Below are 22,345 nucleotides of genomic sequence, written 5' to 3' on the forward strand. Positions count from 1 at the left end.
TCTTTGGGACACAGGAAAGACAGTGCTCAGAGGTCAATTTATAGCAATAGATGCACACATCAAAAAAGAAAGGGACAAAATCAAAACATTAGCTATACAACTAGAACAAAGACAAAGAGAACAACATAAGAAGCCCACAGCCATCAAAAGAAAGGAAATAATAAAGATCAGAGAAGAAATAAATGAAACAATTTTTTTTTTTTTTTTTAGAGAACAGAAAAACAGTAGAATCAACAAAGCCAAAAGTTGGTTCTTTGAAAAAATCAACAAAACGGACAAACCACTGGCCAAATCGACAAGACAAAAAACAGGACAGGATGCAAATAACTCAAATAAGAAATGAAATGGGGGACATTACCTCAGACCCAACTGAAATACAAAGGATCATAACAGAGTATTATCAGAAACTACACTCCAACAAATTTGAAAACCTAGAGGAAATGGACAAATTTCTAGAAACACATTACCTAACCAAACTAACACAAAATGATGTTGAAAATCTGAACAGACCCATAACAAGAAAAGAAATTGAAAAGGTAATAAAAAGAAAATTGCCAGCAGAAAAAAGCCCTGGCCCAGAAGGCTTCACTGGAGAATTTTACCAAACATTCAGAGAAGAGTACTACACCAGTACTACTCAAACTACTTCAGAACATAGAAAAAGGAAGGGATACTTCCAAATTCATTCTATGAAGCCAGCATAACCCTAATGCCAAAACCAGGCAAAGACATCACGGAAAAAAAAAAAAAAAAATAACAGACCAATATCTCTCATAAATATAGATGGAAAAATTCTCAATAAAATTCTAGCCGATAGAATTCAGCATCATATCAAAAAATAATACACCACGACCAAGTAGGATTCACATCAGGTATGCAAGGGTGGTTCAACATGAGAAAGTCAATCAACATAATCCATCACATAAATAAAAGAAAAGAATCACATGATCATTCCAACAGATGCAGAAAAAGCATTGGACAAAGTCGAACACCAATTCCTGATAAAAATCTCAGTAAAATAGGTATAGAGGGGAAATTCCTCAACATAATAAAGGATATCTATACAAAACCAACAGCCAGCATCATTCTTAATGGAGAGAGGCTGAAAACACTCCCCTTGAGAACCGGAAAAAGACAAGGATGCCCTTTATCACCACTCCTATTTACATTGTGCTGGAAGTCCTAGCTAGAGCAGTAAGGCAAGAAAAAGAAATAAAGGGCATCAAATTGGCAGTGAAGAAGTAAAACTGTCCCTTTTTGTGGACTATACATAGAAAACCCAAAGGACTCCATGAGAAAACTACTATAACTAACAGATTCAGCAGATTATCAGGATACAAGATAAACATACAAAAATCAGTTGGATTCCTATACACCAATAAAGAGAATGATGAAAAGGAAATCAAGAAAACAGTATCACTTATAAAAGCCCCTAAAAAAATAAAATACTTAGGAATAAATCTAAGGGATGTAAAAGACCTATATGAAGAAAAATACAAAATGCTATTGCAAGAAACCAAAAGAGATCTATATAAATGGGAAAACATACCATGCTCTTGCATAGGTAGACTCAACATTGTGAAAATATCAAACCTATCCGAAGCAATCTATAATACAACGATCCAAATACCAACAGCATTCTTTAAAGAGTTGGAAAAACTAATCATTAACTTTATATGGGAAGGGAAGAGGACCCGGATAATCAAAGCACATTGAAGAAGAAGAATAAAGTAGGAGGATTCACACTACCTGATTTCGGAACCTGCTATACAGCTACGGTAGTCAAAACATCCTATGCTTGTACAACAACATTGACCAAAGGAAGAGAATTGAGAACCCAGATGTAAATCCATTCACCTATGGTCACCTGATCTTTTACAAGGTCCCAAAGTCCATCAAATGGTGAGAAGACCATCTTTTTAACAAATGGTGCTGGCAAAACTGGATGCCCATTTGCAAAAAAATGAAACAGGACCTATACCTCACCCAAAATACCTCACACCATACACAAAAACTAATTCAAAAAGGATCAAAGACCTAAATATAAAACCCAAGACTATAAAGATCATAGAAGTAGAATTAGGATCAACTCTAGAGGCCCTCATACATGGCATTAACAGGATTCAAACCATAACTAATAGGCAAACTCCAGATGGTAAGCTAGATAACTGGGATCTTCCAAACATTAAACACTTGTGCTCATCAACAGATGTCACCAAAAGAGAACCTACTGACTGGAAAAAATTTTTGGCTATTGCAAATTTGACAAAGGTCTAATCTCTAAAATCTACAGGAAAATCCAACACCTCTACAACAAAAAGACATATAATCCAATTTAAAAATGGGCAAAGGAAATGAATTAACATTCACCAAAGGAGACATTCAAACAGCTAACGGACATATAAGGAAATGTTCAAGATCACTAGCCATTAGAGAAATGCAAATCAAAACCACAATGAGATACCATCTCACCCCAGTGCTACTGGCACAAATTAAAGAAAAAAAAAAAACAGAAAATAACAAACGATAGAGAGGCTGTGGGGAGATTAGAACTCTTATGCACTGCTGGTGGGAATACAAAATGGTACAAGCATTTTGGAAAACAATATGGTGCTTCCTTAGAAAGCTAGAAATAGAAATACCATTTGATCCAGCAATCCCACTCCTAGGAATATATCCTAGGAAATAAGAGCCGTCACACAAATAGACACATGCATACGCATGTTCATTGTAGCATTGTTCACAATAGTAAAAAGATGGAAACAGCCAAGATGCCCATCAACAGATGAATGGATTAACAGACTATGGTACGTACACAGAATGGAGCACTAAGCAACAATAAAGAGCAATGATGAATCTTCGAAGCGTCTCACAACATGGATGAATTTGACGGGCATTATGCTGAGTGAGATAAGTCAATCACAAAAGGATAAATATTGTATGAGACCACTACTATAAAAACTCATGAAAAGGTTTACACACAAAAATAAACAATCTTTGATGGTTATGAGGGTGGGGTGGGGTAGGGATGGAAAAACACTAAATAGACAATAGATAAGTGGTAACTTTGGTGAAGGTAAGACAGTACAGCACAACTTGTCCAAGACAACGTCATGGAACCCCCATGAAAACATCCACACTCCCTGAGGGACCAAATTACTGGGCTGAGGGCTGTGCAGACCATAGTCTCAGGGAACATCTAGTTCAACTGGCATAACATAATTTACAAAGATAATATTTTACATTCTACATTGGTGAGTAGCATCTGGGGTCTTAAAAGCTTGTGAGTGGCCATGTAAGATACTCTACTGGTCACACTCCGTCTTAAGCAAGGGAGAATGAAGGAAACCAAAGACACAAGGAAAAGATTAGTCCAGAGAACTAATGGACCTTAAGTACCACAGCCTCTACCAGATAGTCTAGCACAACTAGATGGTGCCTGGCTACCAACACCAACTGCCCTGACAGGGGTCACAATAGAGGGTCCTGGACAGAGCTTGAGAAAAATGTACAACAAAATTACAACTCCAAAAAAGGCCACACTTACTGGCCTGACAGAGACTGGAAAAACCTCAAGAATATGGCCCCCGGACATGCTTTTAGCTCAGTAATGAAGTCACTTCTGAGGTTCACCCGTCAACCAAAGATTAGTCAGGCACACAAAGAGAAATGAGACTAAAAGGGCACACCAGCCCAGGGGCAAGGAATAGAAGGCAGAAGGGGACAGGAAAGCTGGTAATAGGGAACCCAAGTTTGAGAAGGGAGGGTGTTGACACGTGGTGAGGTTGGTAACCAATGTCACAGAGCAATAAGTGTTCTAATTGTTTAATGAGAAGGTGGATTGTTCTGTAAACCTCTATCTAAAGTAAAGCAATAAAAAAAATGGTACTTGGAATGAATAGGTCTTTGGACTTGCAAAATCCTATCATGTTACCTCTAGTTTCATTTCTATCACCAAGGCCACATCTTTCAACTGCTGATCCTTCTTCTTTGTTCCCAACTTTTGCAATCCAATCACCAGTAATTATCAGTGAATCTTCATTTCATGTTTAATCAATTTCAGACTGCAGAATTTGGTAAAAATCTTTAATTTCTTCATCATTGGCATTAGTGGTTGGTGAGTAAATTTGAATAATAGTTGAGTAACTGTTACTTCTTGTAAGCTTATGGATATTATCCTATCACATACAGCCTTGTACTTCAGGATACATCCTGAAATGTGGGGATAATTGCAGCACCATTCCTCTTCATTTTGTCATTCCCTGTACAGTAGACCATATGATTATCAGATTCAAAATGGCCAATACCAGTCCATTTCAGCACACTCTTGCCTAGAATATTGATCTTTATGTGTTCCATTTCATTTTTGATGACTTCCAATTTTCCTAGAAATTTTCACATTCCAATTATTAATGGCTGTTCATATTTGTTTCTTTTGAGTCATGCCACATTAACAAATGAAGGTTCCCAAAGCTTTACTCCATCCACATGATTATGGTTGACTCTAATTTGAGGAGGTAGCTCTTTCTTCCTCAGTCATATTTTGAGTGCCTTCCAACTGATATTCAGCTGAAATTAACAAAAAAGTTCTTTGGATGTAGTATTTCTTGATGGATACAAACACGGGCTCTGGAGCTGGAATAGTCTGTGTTCAAATCTCAGCTATACACTTATTAAACACTTATTAGGAATGTAATTTTGGCAAACTTACTTCACCTCTCCATTCCTTGCTTTTCTCACTTTTAAAATGGGTATAATGATGGTAATAGTAGTGTCTACCCCATTAGCTTGAAGTGAGATGAGTGTTTGATGAAGGGGACTGAGAATACTTCCTAGCACTCAGTAAATATTATCTTCCAATGTATAAATTGTATTAATCTTTTGATTCCTAAGCTTTCCTATTTAATACACAGTGAGCTATAGAAACAATCACAATTATAAATGCTCTAGGTGGTCATCTGGATACTGACAATTCAGGGACTTATTTGATTAGATGATGGGCTACTATTTAGAGATGAAGAAAACATGTACTTTAAAGTCAGTCTTGAGAACAAGGCACAAAAAAATGGTTCTATAGACCTACAGTCAGGACACTGCAAAATTAAGACAGTGATTCAGATAATTTGTATGGAAAAGGTGGGGAATTCATTTACTGTATTTTCCAATCAAGCCAAATTAAACTTTCAGAAGACTTAAAACTTAAAATCACTTGGTCTAGGTAGATACAGAATTTTGGAGATGATTGTGTATCTAAAAGCTGGATCCAGTAAGATCAGTAAAACAAAGTTAACCAACATTTTGGAACCCAGGCTACATAATTTATATGAATTTATCAAGATAGCTTCCGGATACTCTTCATGGCAGCCATGACCATGTCAAATAAATCACTGAAACACGACAAAATCAGCACATTTTCTAATTATCCCTGCCCAAGGTGGACAAAGTCTTGTAGGCTAATTAATTTAACTGAAGTCTTCAACAACTTAAAGAAGTCTCATTCAGATGTAATAAAAAGTTTACTGGCATTGCTGATTTCACACACGTCAGCTGCTTTTGCATGTCAAGCACTTCAAAACCTGCTTTGAAGATGAAATTACTTTCTAGCTGGAAATATACTTTAAGAAATCACAGTTAACAATCAAAGGTTGCTGTTTTCATGGTCTTTCCAAAGTCAACTTGGACAGCCTTCATCTTACCTTACATTGTAATTCATGCTCTTCTTTTAATAAGTTGAGTTCACAGTCCATAGGGCAGGGACCAATTTTATTAGCAACGCTTCCTGGCACCAAAAACCAAAGGTGGAAAAAATTATATTACAGATTTTTACTTCAGAGAGTACGTAACCTTACACTGCTGAAATTCAATGGCCTGTAGAAGGCTTGAGAAATGTAAGTAAAAGAAAGAATTTTAAAACTAGTAATGGGGAACCCAAGGTCAAGAAGGAGTGTTGACACATTGTGGAGTTGGTAACCAATGTCGCAAAACAATGTGTGCATTATTTAACGAGAAAATAATTTGCTTTGTAAACCTTCATCTAAAGCTTATCTAAAAAAAAAAGTCTCCAGACATTGCCAAATATCGCCTATGAACAAAACTAAGATTTCTAAGTCCTTAAGGACAATGTGTCTTTTTCATCTTGGTTTCTCCTGCGGTATTTAGCACAGTACCTGAAACACAATACCTTCTCAACAAATGTTTCTTAAATAGAACATATGAATAAATAAATAGCGCTATCATAAAACCTGGTATTCCTTCAGCTTTATGCTTCTCTTGTCATTGAATTGGTCTCTCACTCCATTGAACCCACATGTCAAGGCTTATCCCCAAAGTCTTGGTCCTGAAGCAGCAAGAGCTTGTAGTAACTCAGGAGAGCAACAGCTTTGGCCAGGAGGTGGACATGGCAGCTTTCAAAAAAAAAGGTATATACAGAGGTGGAGCCAAGATGGCAGAGTAGACAGATGCTTCCGGCCAGCCCTCTTTACAACAAAGACCAGAAAAGAAAAAGCAAAACGAGTATATTTATGAAAAGCTAGGAGCCCTAAGCATCAAACGCAACCTTAGAAAACCAACATAGGGGCAAGGGGAGGAAGACATGGTTCAGATGCAGAGAGGAGTTACCAGACTTGAATTGTGGGGAGCCCTCAGGCACCATTCCCAGAGCGGTGGAGGTGGGCTGGTACTAGTGTTCGGCCGCAGATTCCTCAGGGAGAAGCAGCCAGCCACACAGCCTACTCACACCTCCAGAACCAGAGAAGGACGGCGCTCTCGGCAAAAGCTAAGTACTTGCATACATTTTACGGTACCCCTCCCCAACCCCCAAGCCAGCTTCAGGGGCTGAATTCCCTGGGACTGAGATAGGCACTGTTGAGCGCCTACAGACATCCTCCCGGCCTTGGAGAAGGAAAAAAATTGCATTTGTGAGAAAAGATAATTTGCCAGCTCCACTAACAGGGGGAGCTCAGGACAGAAGCGGCTCTTGTCCAGGCATAAACGGTCCGTGGACTTTGAGTACCTTTTCCCTCTGCATAGACCTGTGTGGGCCTATTTCAGGAGAACAGGCCCTTGTTGGAAGACTCCAACCAATTCAGCTGTGCAGTGGAGAGGTGGCTGTTTGATGTTTGACATTCCTTTACTTATTAAACAGGGTCCTCACCTACCCACATCAGGGACTGAAGGACTGGTGCTCCACTCAGGTCACCCAGCCACCTGCAACAGCGGTCCAAAGATAACTGGTACCTCCCACATCTTAAAACCAAAAACACTGGGGGCCTATGGTCCGTCTGCAGAACCCACCCACCTGCACGCTCTGGGGAACACAGACGTGCTTTCCTCAAAGACGCTTGGGGGTCAGTTCTCAGCCCCCTGCCTTGTTCAGAGCGTGACCGCCTGCTGCAATCAGAGACCGGCACCTACACCAATCACCCCTGCCTCTCTAAGGCTGTAGGACAGAGCCTGTACCACGTACTTGATGATCAGCTACCTGGATGCCTGAGCTGAATTCATACAAGAAAACTGAACGGACTCCTAGACTGATATACCTGATAACACCTCTAGCCATCTGGGGACAGGACACGAGAGCTCCAAAGGTGAAAATAATCAAGATAGCTCACTCAAGCAACCCACTTGGGCATATCAAAACAAAACAAAGCAAGAAGCTACAACACAGTAAGCAAGCATAAACTAATACAAAAACTTATAGATGACTTGGAAACAACAGTCAATACCAAGACACATAAAGAAACAGACACCATGATCACCTCAACAAGCTCTCAAAACAAAGAATCCAGGGATTTTCTAGATAAAACTGCCTTCCTCGAATTATCAGAGGCAGAATAGAAAAGATTAATATACAGAACCCTTCAAGACATCAGGAAGGAAATGAGGCAATATGCAGAACAAGCCAAGGAACACAAAGATAACACAATTGAAGAAATCAAAAAGATTATTCAGGAACATAATGAAAAATTTAATAAGCTGGAAAAATCCATAGACAGACAGCAATCAGAAATTCAGAAGATTAACAATAAAATTACAGAAGTAGACAACTCAATAGAAAGTCAGAGGAGCAGAATTGAGCAAGTAGAAGCCAGAATTTCTGAACTTGGAAGGTAAATCACTTGGCACTAATATATTTGAAGAAAAATCAGATAAAAGAATTTTTTAAAAAATGAAGAAATCTTAAGAATCATGCAGGACTGTATCAAGACAAATAACCTACGAGTGATTGGAGTACTAGAACAGGGAGGGATAACAGAAAATACAGAGAGAACTGTTCAAGGGATAACAGAAAATACAGAGAGAACTGTTCAAGATTTATTGGCAGAAAACTTCCCTGATATTGTGAAAGATGAGAAGATATCTATCCAAGATGCTCATCGAACTCCACATGAGGTAGATGTTAAAAGAAAGTCACCAAGACATGTTATAATCAAACTTGCCAAAACCAAAGATAAAGAGAGAATTTTAAGGGCAGCTAGGGAAGTCACCTACAAAGAAGCGCCAATAAGAATAAACTCAGACTACTCAGCAGAAACCATACATGCAAGAAGGTAATGGGACGACTTGTTTAAAAAGTTGAAGGAAAGAAATCGCCTGGCAAGAATCATATATCCAGCAAAGCTGTCTCTCATATATGAGGGTGAAATTAGGACATTTCCAGATAAACAGAAGTTTAGGGAATTCATGAAAACCAAACCAAAACTACAAGAAATACTAAAGGCAGTTCTTTGGTTAGGAAATCAATAATATCAAGTATCAACCCAAGGCTAGAACACTGGGCAGAGCAATCAGAAGTCAACCCATGCAGGCAAAATAAAAAAACGAAGCAAGATTAAAAAAAAAGCTCAAAACAGGGTAACAGCAACGTTATTACATAAAAGAAGACAACATTAAAACAATAAAGAGGGACTAAGAAATGTACTCATAGATCTTCCATATGGAGAGGAAGATACTGTGATACAAAGAAATAAAAGTTAAGTTTAAATTTAGAAAAATAGGGGTAAATATAATGTAACCACAAAGGACAAAGACTATCTTACTCATTAAAATAAAATAAGAGAAAAAAATAGAGACTCAGCAGAAACAAAATCAACAACAACGAATATGAGGAAAGGACAATATATAAAGATAATCTACTCAGCACATAAAATCAAGTGGGAAAAAGAAACTGTCAACAACACACAAAAAAAAAGACATCAAAATGATAGCACTAAATCCATACCTATCTATAATTACACTGAATATAAATGGACTAAATGCACCAATAAAGAGACAGAGAGTGGCAGAATGGATTTAAAAACATGATCCATCTATATGCTGCCTACAAGAGACACACCATAGACTTAGAGACACAAATTAAAACTCAAAGGATGGAAAAAAATATATCAAGCAAACAGCAATCAAAAAACAGCATAACTGGCAATATTAATTTCTGAAAAATAGATTTTAAAGTTAAATCCATCAAAAAGGATAAGGAAGGACACCATATAATGATTAAAGGGACAATACACCAAGAAGATATAACCATATTAAATATTTATACACCCAATGACAGGGCTGCAAGATACATAAGACAAACTCCAACAGCATTGAAAAGTGAGATAGACAGCTCCACAATAATAGTAGGAGATTTCAATGTACCACTTTTACTGAAGGACAGGACATCCAGAAAGAAGCTCAATAAAGACACGCAAGATCTAAAGGACACAATCAACCAAGTTGACCTCATAGACATATACAGAAAACTCCACCCTACAGCAACCAAGTATACTTTCTCTTCTAGTGCATGTGGAACATTCTCTAGAATAGAACACATATTGGTTCATAAAGCAAGCCTTAGCAGAATCCAAAACGCTGAAATATTACAAAGCATCTTCTCTGACCATAAGGCCATAAAAGTAGAAATCAATAGCAGAAAAAGCAGGGAAAAGAAATCAAACACTTGGAAACTGAACAATACCCTGCTCAAAAAACACTGGATTATAGAAAACATCAAGGATGGAATAAAGAAATTCAGAGAATCCAATGAGAATGAAAACACTTCCTATCAGAACATTTGGGACACAGTGAAAGCACTGCTCAGAGGTCAATTTATATCGATAAATGCACACATACAAAAAGAAGAAAGGGCCAAAATCAATGAATTATCCCTACAACTTGAACAAATAGAAAGAGAGCAACAAAAGAAACCTTCAGACACCAGAAGAAAACAAATTTAAAAAATTAGAGCTGAACTAAATGAAATAGAAAACAGAAAAACAATTGAAAGAATTAACAGTACCAAAAGCTGGTTCCTTGAAAAAATCAACGAAATTGATAAACCACTGGCCAAACTGACAAAAGAAAAACAGGGGAGGAACGAAACAACACGAGTAAGAAATGAGATGGGAGATATTACAGCAGACCCGACTGAAATTAAAAGAATCATATCAGATTACTAAGAAAAATTGTGCTCCAACAAATTTGAAAACCTAGAAGAAATGGATGAATTCCTAGAAACACACTACCTGCCTAATCTAACACAAACAGAGGTAGAACAACTAAATAGAACTGTAACAAAAGAAGAGACTGAAAAAGGTAATCAAAAAACTCCCGACAATAAAAAAGCCCTGGGAGGGCGGAGCCAAGATGGCGGACTAGGCAGACGCTACCTCGGATCCCTCTTACAACAAAGACACGGAAAAACAAGTGAATCGATCACATACATAACAATCTACGAACCCTGAACAACAAACACATTTAGAGACGGAGAACGAACTAATACGGGGAAGCAGCGATTGTTTCCAGAGCCTGGAGCCAGCGTTCCAGTCAGGTACGGCACAAGCACAGAGAGCTGCTCCACCCCACTGAACTAACCCCGGGAGGGGGACCAGCCAGTTCCACGGGCGGCGTGGGACGCAGCCGGTAGGAGAAGTCCCCGGGAGAGAGTGACTGGTCTTGGAGCAGAAAGAGCAGCGTCCGAGCCGGGGAACCGTCCCGCAGGGATTTGAACTGGACGCAGGTACGGCATAAACACGGAGAGTTGCTCCACCCCCCTGAACTAACCCCGGGAAGGGGACTAGCCGGGTCGCGCAGGCGGAGTGGGACGCAGCCGGTAGGAGAAGTCCCCGGGAGGCAGCGACTGGTATTGGAGCGGGGAGAACAGCGTCCCAGCCGGGACACTCGGTCACGGCACAAGCACGGGGAGCTGCTCTACCCATCTGAACTAACCCCGGGAGGAGGCCCAACTGGTTCTCGGAGGCGGCATGGCCACGCGGCTGGAGGGACGAGAAGTCCCCGGGAGGCAGCGACTGATTTTGGAGTCGAGAGTGCACCGTCCCAGTAGGGGAGCCTTGACGCTGGGCGTGGGGCTGGAAGCAGAGGATCTGACCGTGACTCCAGCGGGCCAGACCCCCCCGAGGGCAATCTCCACACAGACAGCACACATAGGCGATGCCCCGCGGGAATCTCAGATATAATAGCCATTCCAAGCAAGACAAGCAACTCTGGCTATATTCTGAGGTACTACTCTCCTATCTCTCTGTTCCCTCCCCCACCCTCCCCAGGCGGCTTCATTAACATCTGAATAGCCTGAGCCAGAGGGAGAACTCTGATAGGGATCTGACTGCATTTTTTTTTAGCGGATTTTCTGGAAAAACTAGTTTCCCAGTGATGGCTCCGAGACAACAATCCATATCAAACCACTTAAAGAAGCAGACCATGACAGCTTCTCCAACCCCCCAAACAAAAGAATCAAAATCTTTCCCAAATGAAGATACAATCTTGGAATTATCAGATACAGAATATAAAAAACTAATTTACAGAATGCTTAATGATATCACAAATGAAATTAGGATAACTGCAGAAAAAGCCAAGGAACACACTGATAAAACTGTTGAAGAACTCAAAAAGATTATTCAAGAACATACTGGAAAAATTAATAAGTTGCAAGAATCCATAGAGAGACAACATGTAGAAATCCAAAAGATTAACAATAAAATTACAGAATTAGACAACGCAATAGGAAGTCAGAGGAGCAGACTCGAGCAATTAGAATGCAGACTGGGACATCTGGAGGACCAGGGAATCAACACCAACATAGCTGAAAAAAAATCAGATAAAAGAATTTAAAAAAATGAAGAAACCCTAAGAATTATGTGGGACTCTATCAAGAAGGATAACCTGCGGGTGATTGGAGTCCCAGAACAGGGAGGGGGGACAGAAAACACAGAGAAAATAGTTGAAGAACTCCTGACAGAAAACTTCCCTGACATCATGAAAGACGAAAGGATATCTATCCAAGAGGCTCATCGAACCCCATTTAAGATTGATACAAAAAGAAAAACACCAAGACATATTATCATCAAACTCACCAAAACCAAAGATAAACAGAAAATTTTAAAAGCAGCCAGGGAGAAAAGAAAGGTTTCCTTCAAGGGAGAATCAATAAGAATATGTTCTGACTACTCAGCAGAAACCATGCCGGCAAGAAGGGAATGGGACGACATATACAGAACACTGAAGGAGAAAAACTGCCAGCCAAGGATCATATATCCAGCAAAACTCTCTCTGAAATATGAAGGAGAAATTAAGATATTTACAGACAAACACAAGTTTAGAGAATTTGCAAAAACCAAACCAAAGCTACAAGAAATACTAAAGGATATTGTTTGGTCAGAGAACCAATAATATCAGATATCAGCACAACACAAGGTCACAAAACGGAACGTCCTGATATCAACTCAAACAGGGAAATCACAAAAACAAACAAATTAAGATTAATTAAAAAAAAAAATACACATAACAGGGAATCATGGAAGTCAATAGGTAAAAGATCACAATAATCAAAAAGAGGGACTAAATACAGGAGGCATTGAACTGCCAGACGGAGAGTGATACAAGGCGATATAGAACAATACAAGTAAGGTTTTTACTTAGAAAAATAGGGGTAAATAATAAGGTAACCACAAAAAGGTATAACAACTCTATAACTCAAGATAAAAACCAAGAAAAACGTAACAACTCAACTAACATAAAGTCAAGCACTATGAAAATGAGGATCTCACAATTTACTAAGAAAAACGCCTCAGCACAAAAAAGTATGTGGAAAAATGAAATTGTCAACAACACACATAAAAAGGCATCAAAATGACAGCACTAAAAACTTATTTATCTATAATTACCCTGAATGTAAATGGACTAAATGCACCAATAAAGAGACAGAGAGTCACAGACTGGATAAAGAAACATGATCCATCTATATGCTGCCTACAAGAGACACACCTTAGACTTAGAGACACAAACAAACTAAAACTCAAAGGATGGAAAAAAATATATCAAGCAAACAATAAGCAAAAAAGAAGAGGAGTAGCAATATTAATTTCTGACAAAATAGACTTTAGACTTAAATCCACCACAAAGGATAAAGAAGGACACTATATAATGATAAAAGGGACAATTGACCAGGAAGACATAACCATATTAAATATTTATGCACCCAATGACAGGGCTGCAAGAAACATAAATCAAATTTTAACAGAATTGAAAAGCGAGATAGATACCTCCACAATTATAGTAGGAGACTTCAACACACCACTTTCGGAGAAGGACAGGACATCCAGTAAGAAGCTCAACAGAGACACGGAAGATCTAATTACAACAATCAACCAACTTGACCTCATTGACTTATACAGAACTCTCCACCCAACTGCTGCAAAATATACTTTTTTTTCTAGCGCACATGGAACATTCTCTAGAATAGACCACATATTAGGTCATAAAACAAACCTTTGCAGAGTCCAAAACATCGAAACATTACAAAGCATCTTCTCAGACCACAAGGCAATAAAACTAGAGATCAATAACGGAAAAACTAGGGAAAAGAAATCAAATACTTGGAAAATGAACAATACCCTCCTGAAAAAAGACTGGGTGATAGAAGACATCAAGGAGGGAATAAGGAAATTCATAGAAAGCAACGAGAATGAAAATACTTCCTATCAAAACCTCTGGGACACAGCAAAAGCAGTGCTCAGAGGCCAATTTATATCAATAAATGCACACATACAAAAAGAAGAAAGAGCCAAAATCAGAGAACTGTCCCGACAACTTGAACAAATAGAAACTGAGCAACAAAAGAATCCATCAGGCACCAGAAGAAAACAAATAATAAAAATTAGAGCTGAACTAAATGAATTAGAGAACAGAAAAACAATTGAAAGAATTAACAAAGCCAAAAGCTGGTTCTTTGAAAAAATTAACAAAATTGATAAACCATTGGCTAGACTGACTAAAGAAATACAGGAAAGGAAACAAATAACCCGAATAAGAAATGAGAAGGACCACATCACAACAGAACCAAATGAAATTAAAAGAATCATTTTAGATTATTATGAAAAATTGTACTCTAACAAATTTGAAAACCTAGAAGAAATGGATGAATTCCTGGAAAAACACTACCTACCTAAACTAACACATTCAGAAGTAGAACAACTAAATAGACCCATAACGAAAAAAGAGATTGAAACGGTAATCAAAAAACTCCCAACAAAGAAAAGCCCTCGCCCGGACGGCTTCACTGCAGAGTTCTACCAAACTTTCAGAGAAGAGTTAATACCACTACTACTAAAGGTATTCCAAAGCATAGAAAATGACGGAATACTACCCAACTCATTCTATGAAGCCACCATCTCCCTGATACCAAAACCAGGTAAAGACATTACAAAAAAAGAAAATTATAGACCTATATCCCTCATGAGCATTGATGCAAAAATCCTCAACAAAATTCTAGCCAATAGAATCCAACAACACATCAAAAAAATAATTCACCATGATCAAGTGGGATTTATACCAGGTAGGCAAGGCTGGTTTAATATCAGAAAAACCATTAATGTAATCCATCACATAAATAAAACAAAAGACAAAAACCACATGATCTTATCAATTGATGCAGAAAAGGCATTTGACAAAGTCCAACACCCATTCATGATAAAAACTCTTACCAAAATAGGAATTGAAGGAAAATTCCTCAACATAATAAAGGGCATCTATGCAAAGCCAACAGCCAATATCACTCTAAATGGAGAGAACCTGAAAGCATTTCCCTTGAGAACGGGAACCAGACAAGGATGCCCTTTATCACCGCTCTTATTCAACATCGTGTTGGAAGTCTTAGCCAGGGCAATTAGGCTAGACAAAGAAATAAAAGGTATCCGGATTGGCAAGGAAGAAGTAAAGTTATCACTATTTGCAGATGACATGATTATATACACAGAAAACCCTAAGGAATCTTCCAGAAAACTACTGAAACTAATAGAAGAATTTGGCAGAGTCTCAGGTTATAAAATAAACATACAAAAATCACTTGGATTCCTCTATATCAACAAAAAGAACACCAAAGAGGAAATAACCAAATCAATACCATTCACAGTGGCCCCCAAGAAGATAAGATACTTAGGAATAAATCTTACCAAGGATGTAAAAGACCTATACAAAGAAAATTACAAAGCTCTACTACAAGAAATTCAAAAGGACATAGTTAAGTGGAAAAACATACCCTGCTCATGGATAGGAAGACTTAACATAGTAAAAATGTCTATTCTACCAAAAGCCATCTATACATTTAACGCACTTCCAATCCAAATTCCAATGTCATATTTTAAGGGGATAGAGAAACAAATCACCAATTTCATATGGAAGGGAAAGAAGCCCCGGATAAGCAAAGCATTACTGAAAAAGAAGAACAAAGTGGGAGGCCTCACCTTACCTGACTTCAGAACCTATTATACAGCCACAGTAGTCAAAACAGCCTGGTACTGGTACAACAACAGACACATAGACCAATGGAACAGAATTGAGAACCCAGACATAGATCCATTCACGTATGAGCAGCTGATATTTGACAAAGGACCAGTGTCAATTAACTGGGGAAAAGATAGCCTTTTTAACAAATGGTGCTGGCATAACTGGATATCCATTTGCAAAAAAATGAAACAGGACCCATACCTCACACCATGCACAAAAACTAACTCCAAGTGGATCAAAGACCTAAACATAAAGACTAAAACGATAAAGATCATGGAAGAAAAAATAGGGACAACCCTAGGAGCCCTAATACAAGGTATAAACAGAATACAAAACATTACCAAAAATGATGAAGAGAAACCAGATAACTGGGAGCTCCTAAAAATCAAACACCTATGCTCATCTAAAGACTTCTCCAAAAGAGTAAAAAGACCACCTACAGATTGGGAAAGAATTTTCAGCTATGACATCTCCGACCAGCGCCTGATCTCTAAAATCTACATGATTCTGTCAAAACTGAACCACAAAAAGACAAACAACCCAATCAAGAAGTGGGCAAAGGATATGAACACACATTTCACTAAAGAAGATATTCAGGGAGCCAACAGATACATGAGAAAATGCTCTCGATCATTAGCCATTAGAGAAATGCAAATTAAAACTACGATGAGATTCCATCTCACACCAACAAGGCTGGCATTAATCCAAAAAACACAAAATAATAAATGTTGGAGAGGCTGCGGAGAGATTGGAACTCTCTTACACTGCTGGTGGGAATGTAAAATGGTACAACCACTTTGGAAATCTATCTGGCATTATCTTAAACAGTTAGAAATAGAACTACCATACAACCCAGAAATCCCACTCCTCGGAATATACCCTAGAGATACAAGAGCCTTCATACAAACAGATATATGCACACCCATGTTTATTGCAGCTCTGTTTACAATAGCAAAAAGTTGGAAGCAACCAAGGTGTCCATCAACAGATGAATGGGTAAATAAATTGTGGTATATTCACACAATGGAATACTACGCATCGATAAAGAACAGTGATGAATCTGTGAAACATTTCATAACATGGAGGAACCTGGAAGGCATTATGCTGAGCGAAATGAGTCAGAGGCAAAAGGACAAATACTGTATAAGACCACTATTATAAGATCTTGAGAAATAGTAAACCTGAGAAGAACACATACTTTTGTGGTTACGAGGAGGGGAGGGAGGGAGGGTGGGAGAGGGTTTTTCATTGATTAATCAGTAGATAAGAACTGCTTTAGGTGAAGGGAAAGACAACATTCAATACATGGAAGGTCAGCTCAATTGGACTGGACCAAAAGCAAAGAAGTTTCCGGGATAAAATGAATGCTTCAAAGGTCAGCGGAGCAAGCGCAGGGGTCTGGGGAACATGGTTTGCGGGGACTTCTAAGTCAATTGGCAAAATAATTCTATTATGAAATCATTCTGCATCCCACTTTGAAATGTGGCGTCTGGGGTCTTAAATGCTAACAAGCGGCCATCTAAGATGCAGCAATTGGTCTCAACCCACCTGGAGCAAAGGAAAATGAAGAACACCAAGGTCACACGACAACTAAGAGCCCAAGAGACAGAAAGGGCCACATGAACCAGAGACCTACATCATCCTGAGACCAGAAGAACTAGTTGGTGCCCGGCCACAATCGATGACTGCCCTGACAGGGAGCACAGCAGAGGACCCCTGAGGGAGCAGGAGATCAGTGGGATACAGACCCCAAATTCTCATAAAAAGACCAAACTTAATGGTCTGACTGAGACTGGAGGAATCCCGGCGGCCATGCTCCCCAGACCTTCTGTTGACACAGGACAGGAACCATCCCCGAAGACAACTCATCAGAAATGAAAGGTACTGGTCAGCGGGTGGGAGAGAGACGCTGATGAAGAGTGAGCTAATTATATCAGGTGGACACTTGAGATTGTGTTGGCAACTCTTGTCTGGAGGGGGGATGGGAGGATAGAGAGAGAGGGAAGCAGGCAAAATTGTCAAGAAAGGAGAGACTGAAAGGGCTGATTCAAGAGGGGGAGAGCAAGTGGGAGTAGGAAGTGAGATGTATGTAAACTTATATGTGACAGACTGATTGGATTTGTAAACGTTCACTTGAAGCTTAATAAAAGTTATTAAAAAAAAAAAAAAAAGCCCTGGCCCGGATGGCATCACTGCAGAGATCTACCAAACTTTCAGAGAAGTGTTAACACCACTACTACTAAAGGTATTTCAGAGCATAGAAAAGGATGGAATACTATCTAACTCATTCTATGAAGTCAGCATATCCCTGTTACCAAAACCAGGTAAAGACACCACAAAAAAAGAAAATTATAGACCTATATCCTCATGAACTTAGATGCAAAAATCCTCAACAAAATTCTAGCCAATAGAATTCAACAACATATCAAAAAAATAATTCACCACGGCCTAGTGGGATTCACACCAGGTATGAAGGGATGGTTCAACATTAGAAAAACAACTAATGTAATCTATCATATAAATAAATCAAAGGACAAGAATCACATTTTTTCAATTGATGCAGAAAAGGCATTTGACAAAGTTTAACACCCATTCATGATAAAAACTCTCAGCAAAATAGGAACAGAAGGAAAATTCCTCAACTTAACAAACGCATTTATACAAAGCCAAGAGCCAACATCATCCTAAATGGAGAGAGCCTGAAAGCATTTCCCTTGAGAACATGAAGCAGACAAGGATGCACTTTATCATCGCTCCTATTCAACACTGTGCCAGAGGTCCTAGCCAGAGCAATTAGGCTAGACAAAGAACTAAAGGGCATCCAGATTGGCAGGGAAGAAGTAAAATTATCTCTATTTGCAGATGACATGATCTTATACACAGAAAACCCTAAGGAATCCTCCAGAAAACTACTGAAACTAATAGAAGAGTTCAGCAGAGCATCGGGATATAAGATTAACATACAAAAATCAGTTGGATTTCTCTACACCAACAAAAAGAACATTGAAGAGGAAATCACCAAATCAATACCATTTACAGCAGCCCCCCTGAAGATAAAATACTTAGGAATAAATCTTACCAGAGATGTATAAGACTTATACAAAGAAAACTACAACATAATTCTGCAAGAAACCAAAAGACACCTACATAAGTGGAAAAGCATAATTTCCTCATGGATAGGAAGACTTAACATTATAAAAATGTCTATTCTACCAAAAGCAATCTATAGATTTAATGCAATTCCAATCCAAATTCCAATGACATTCTTTAATGAGATGGAGAAACAAATCACCAACCTTATATGGACGGGAAAGAGGCCCCGGATAAGTAAAGCATTACTGAAAAAGAAGTGGGAGGCCTTACTCTACCTGATTTTAGAAGCTATTATACTGCCACAGTAGTCAAAACAGCCTGGTACTGGTACAACAACAGATACATAGACCAATGGAACAGAATTCAGAATCCAGACATAAATCCATCCACATATGAGTAGTTGATATTTGACAAAGTCCTCAAAGCAGTTAAATGGGGGAAATGACAGTCTTTTGACAAACGGTGCTGGCATAACTGGATATCCATCTGCAAAAAAATGAAACGAGACCCATATCACACTCCATGTACAAAAACAAGCTCAAAATGAATCAAAGACCTAAATACAAAAACTAAAACGATAAAGATCATAGAAGAAAAAATAGGACAACGTTAGCAGCCCTAATACATGGCATAAACAGTATACAAAACATTACTAACAATGCAGAACAAAAACTAGATAACTGGGAGCTCATAAAAATCAAACACCTATGTTCATCCAAAGACTTCACCAAAAGAGTAAAAAGACTACCTACAGACTGGGAAAATGTTTTTAGCTGTGACATTTCCGATCAGCACTTAATCTCTAGAATCTACATGATACTGCAAAACTTAACTGCAAAAAGACAACCCAATTAAAAAAAATGGGCAAAAGATATGAACAGACACTTCACTAAAGGAGACATTCAGGTGGCTAACAGATACATGAGGAGATGCTCATGATCATTAGCCATTAGAGAAATGTAAATCAAAACTACAATGACATTCCATCTCACTCCAGCAAGGCTGGCATTAATCCAAAAAACACAAAATAATCAATGTTGGAGAGGTTGTGGAGAGACTGGAACACTTATACACTGCTGGTGGGAATGTAAAATGGTACAACCACTTTGGAAATTGATTTGGTGCTTCCTTAAAAAGCTAGAAATAAAACTACCATAGGATCTAGCCATCCTACTCCTGGGAATATATCCTACAGAAATAAAAGCCTTTACACAAACAAATATATGCACACCCATGTTCATTGTAACACTGTTTACAATAGCAAAAAGATGGAAGCAACCAAGGTGCCCATTGACGGATGAATGGATAAATAAATTATGGTATATTCACACAATGCAATACTACATATCGATAAAGAATAGTGATGAATCTGTGAAACATTTCATAACATTGAGGAATCTGGAAGGCATTATGCTGAGTGAAATTAGTCAGTTGCAAAAGGACAAATATTATATAAGACCACTATTATAAGAACTCAAGAAATAGTTTAAACAGAGAATAAAATATTCCCTGATGGTTACGAGAAGGGGGAGAGAGGGAGGGTGGGAGGGGTAGTCACTAATTAGATAGTAGATAAGAACTACTTTAGGTGACGGGAAAGAAAACACACAATGCAGGCGAGGTCAGCACAATTGGACTAAGCCAAAAGCACAGAAGGTTCTGGAATAAACTCAATGCTTCGAAGGTCAGTGTAGCAGGGGTAGGGGTTTGGGGGCCATGGTTTCCAGGGACATCTAAGTCAATTGGCATAATAAAATCTATTAAGAAAACATTCTGCATCCTCTCTTGGAGAGAGGCATCTGGGGTCTTAAACACTAGCAAGTGGCCATCTAAGATGCATCAATTGGTCTCAACCCACCTGGATCAAAGGAGAATGAAGAACACCAAGGACACAAGGTAATTACGATCCCAAGAGACAGAAAGGGCCACATGAACCAGAGACTATATCAGCCTGAGACCAGAAGATCTAGATGGCTCCCGGCTATAACCGATGACTGGCCTGACAGGGAACACAACAGAGAACCCCTGAGGGAGCAGGAGAGCAGTGGGATGCAGACCCCAAATTCTCATAAAAAGACCAGACTGAATGGTCTGACTGATCCTGGAAGGACTCCAGTGGTCATAACCCCCAGACCTTCTGTTGGCCCAGGACAGGAACCATTCCCAAAGCCAACTCTTCAGACATGGATTGGACTGGACAGTGGGTTGGAGAGGGATGCTGGTGAGGAGTGAGCTTTTTGGATCAGGTGGTCACTTGAGACTATGTTGGCATCTCCTGCCTGGAGGGGAGATGAGAGGCTAGAGGGGGTGAGAAGCTGGTGAAATGGACACGAAAAGAGAGACTGGAGGGAGGGAGCAGATTGTATCTTTAGGGGGAGAGCAAGTGGGAATATGTAGCAAGGCGTATGTAAGTTTTTTTGTGATAGACTGACTTGATTCGTAAACTTTCACTTAAAGCACAATAAAAATTTTTAAAAAATGTTTACACATACCAGTGGGGTCAGTTGTGGTTCAGTGGTAGGATTCTTGCCTTCCATGAGAGAGACCCAGGTTCAATTCCTGGCCAATGCACCTCATGCAGAGCCATCACCCATTTGTCAGTGGAGGCTTGCATGTTGCTATGATGCTGCACAAGTTTCAGTAGAGTTTCCAGAGTAAGATGGACTAGGAAGAAAAGCCTGGCAACTTACTTCCAAAATCAGCCAGTAAAAACCCTATGGATCTCAATGGTCCAATCTGCAAGCAATCACTGGAATGGCATAGAACTGGGCAGTGGTTTGTTCCATCTTACATTGGGTTGCCATGGATTGAGGGCCAACTCCACAGCAATTAACAATAACATCTATCATATACCATGAGCAGCCAAGGCCTTTTTGCCTCTGCCCATCCCTACCCCAAGGAACTGCCTCTGTGGACATTTTTAACCATATTTCAGCAATGCAAAAATTTCAGGACATGGGCCCATGCCAGTATACTTTAGGAACGTTTTCTTCCCTAGAGGGGACCCAGGCAGCCTCTTGTCCCCCAGCCTAGATTTGTGAGGTTCATGCCGTTGAGGCAGAAATGGTTTCCAACCTCATCCCCAGCTCACGCGGCCAAGCTGAAGGCAGATGTTAAGTATTGCCCTTCTTTAGGGAGCGTCGATTGGTCAGGCGCTCCTTTTGTGAGAAGGCTCGCCCTTCAGTCTGTTGATGTCAGGTCGCTACTGGAAGAGCTTCAGTACTTGGAGTCAAAATAGAAGAACTCTTTGGTAAAGAAAGTGATATGGTCAAAATCAAGATGAGAAACTAAAGAGAAGGGAAGGGAGTACAGAAAATGTTTTTCTTTAGATTCGAAATAGATTATTGCCTTTAATGCCTTATAATTTAGTCTCAGTACAGAGTTGCTAGCTAGAATAAAAATGTTAAATAATATTTTAAAACATTTGTAATGCTTTCCAAGGACTTCATATATATTATGTTGTTTACTTCTC

At 39.1% G+C, this 22,345-nt stretch overlaps 1 protein-coding gene across 1 annotated transcript in view; it reads right to left on the minus strand.

Annotated features, from left to right (window-relative positions):
- Positions 1 to 22,345, minus strand: part of LOC104846629 (uncharacterized) — a gene marked incomplete at its 5' end in the record, with an annotated part of 349,131 nt that overhangs the window by 96,542 nt on the left and 230,244 nt on the right. The window contains 1 exon segment of the mRNA XM_023557607.2: positions 5,697 to 5,779. Within this exon segment, the coding sequence (XP_023413375.2) occupies positions 5,697 to 5,779 (83 nt within the window).

Source organism: Loxodonta africana, chromosome 1 (assembly GCF_030014295.1).
Source record: "Loxodonta africana isolate mLoxAfr1 chromosome 1, mLoxAfr1.hap2, whole genome shotgun sequence".
Taxonomy (NCBI): domain Eukaryota; kingdom Metazoa; phylum Chordata; class Mammalia; order Proboscidea; family Elephantidae; genus Loxodonta; species Loxodonta africana.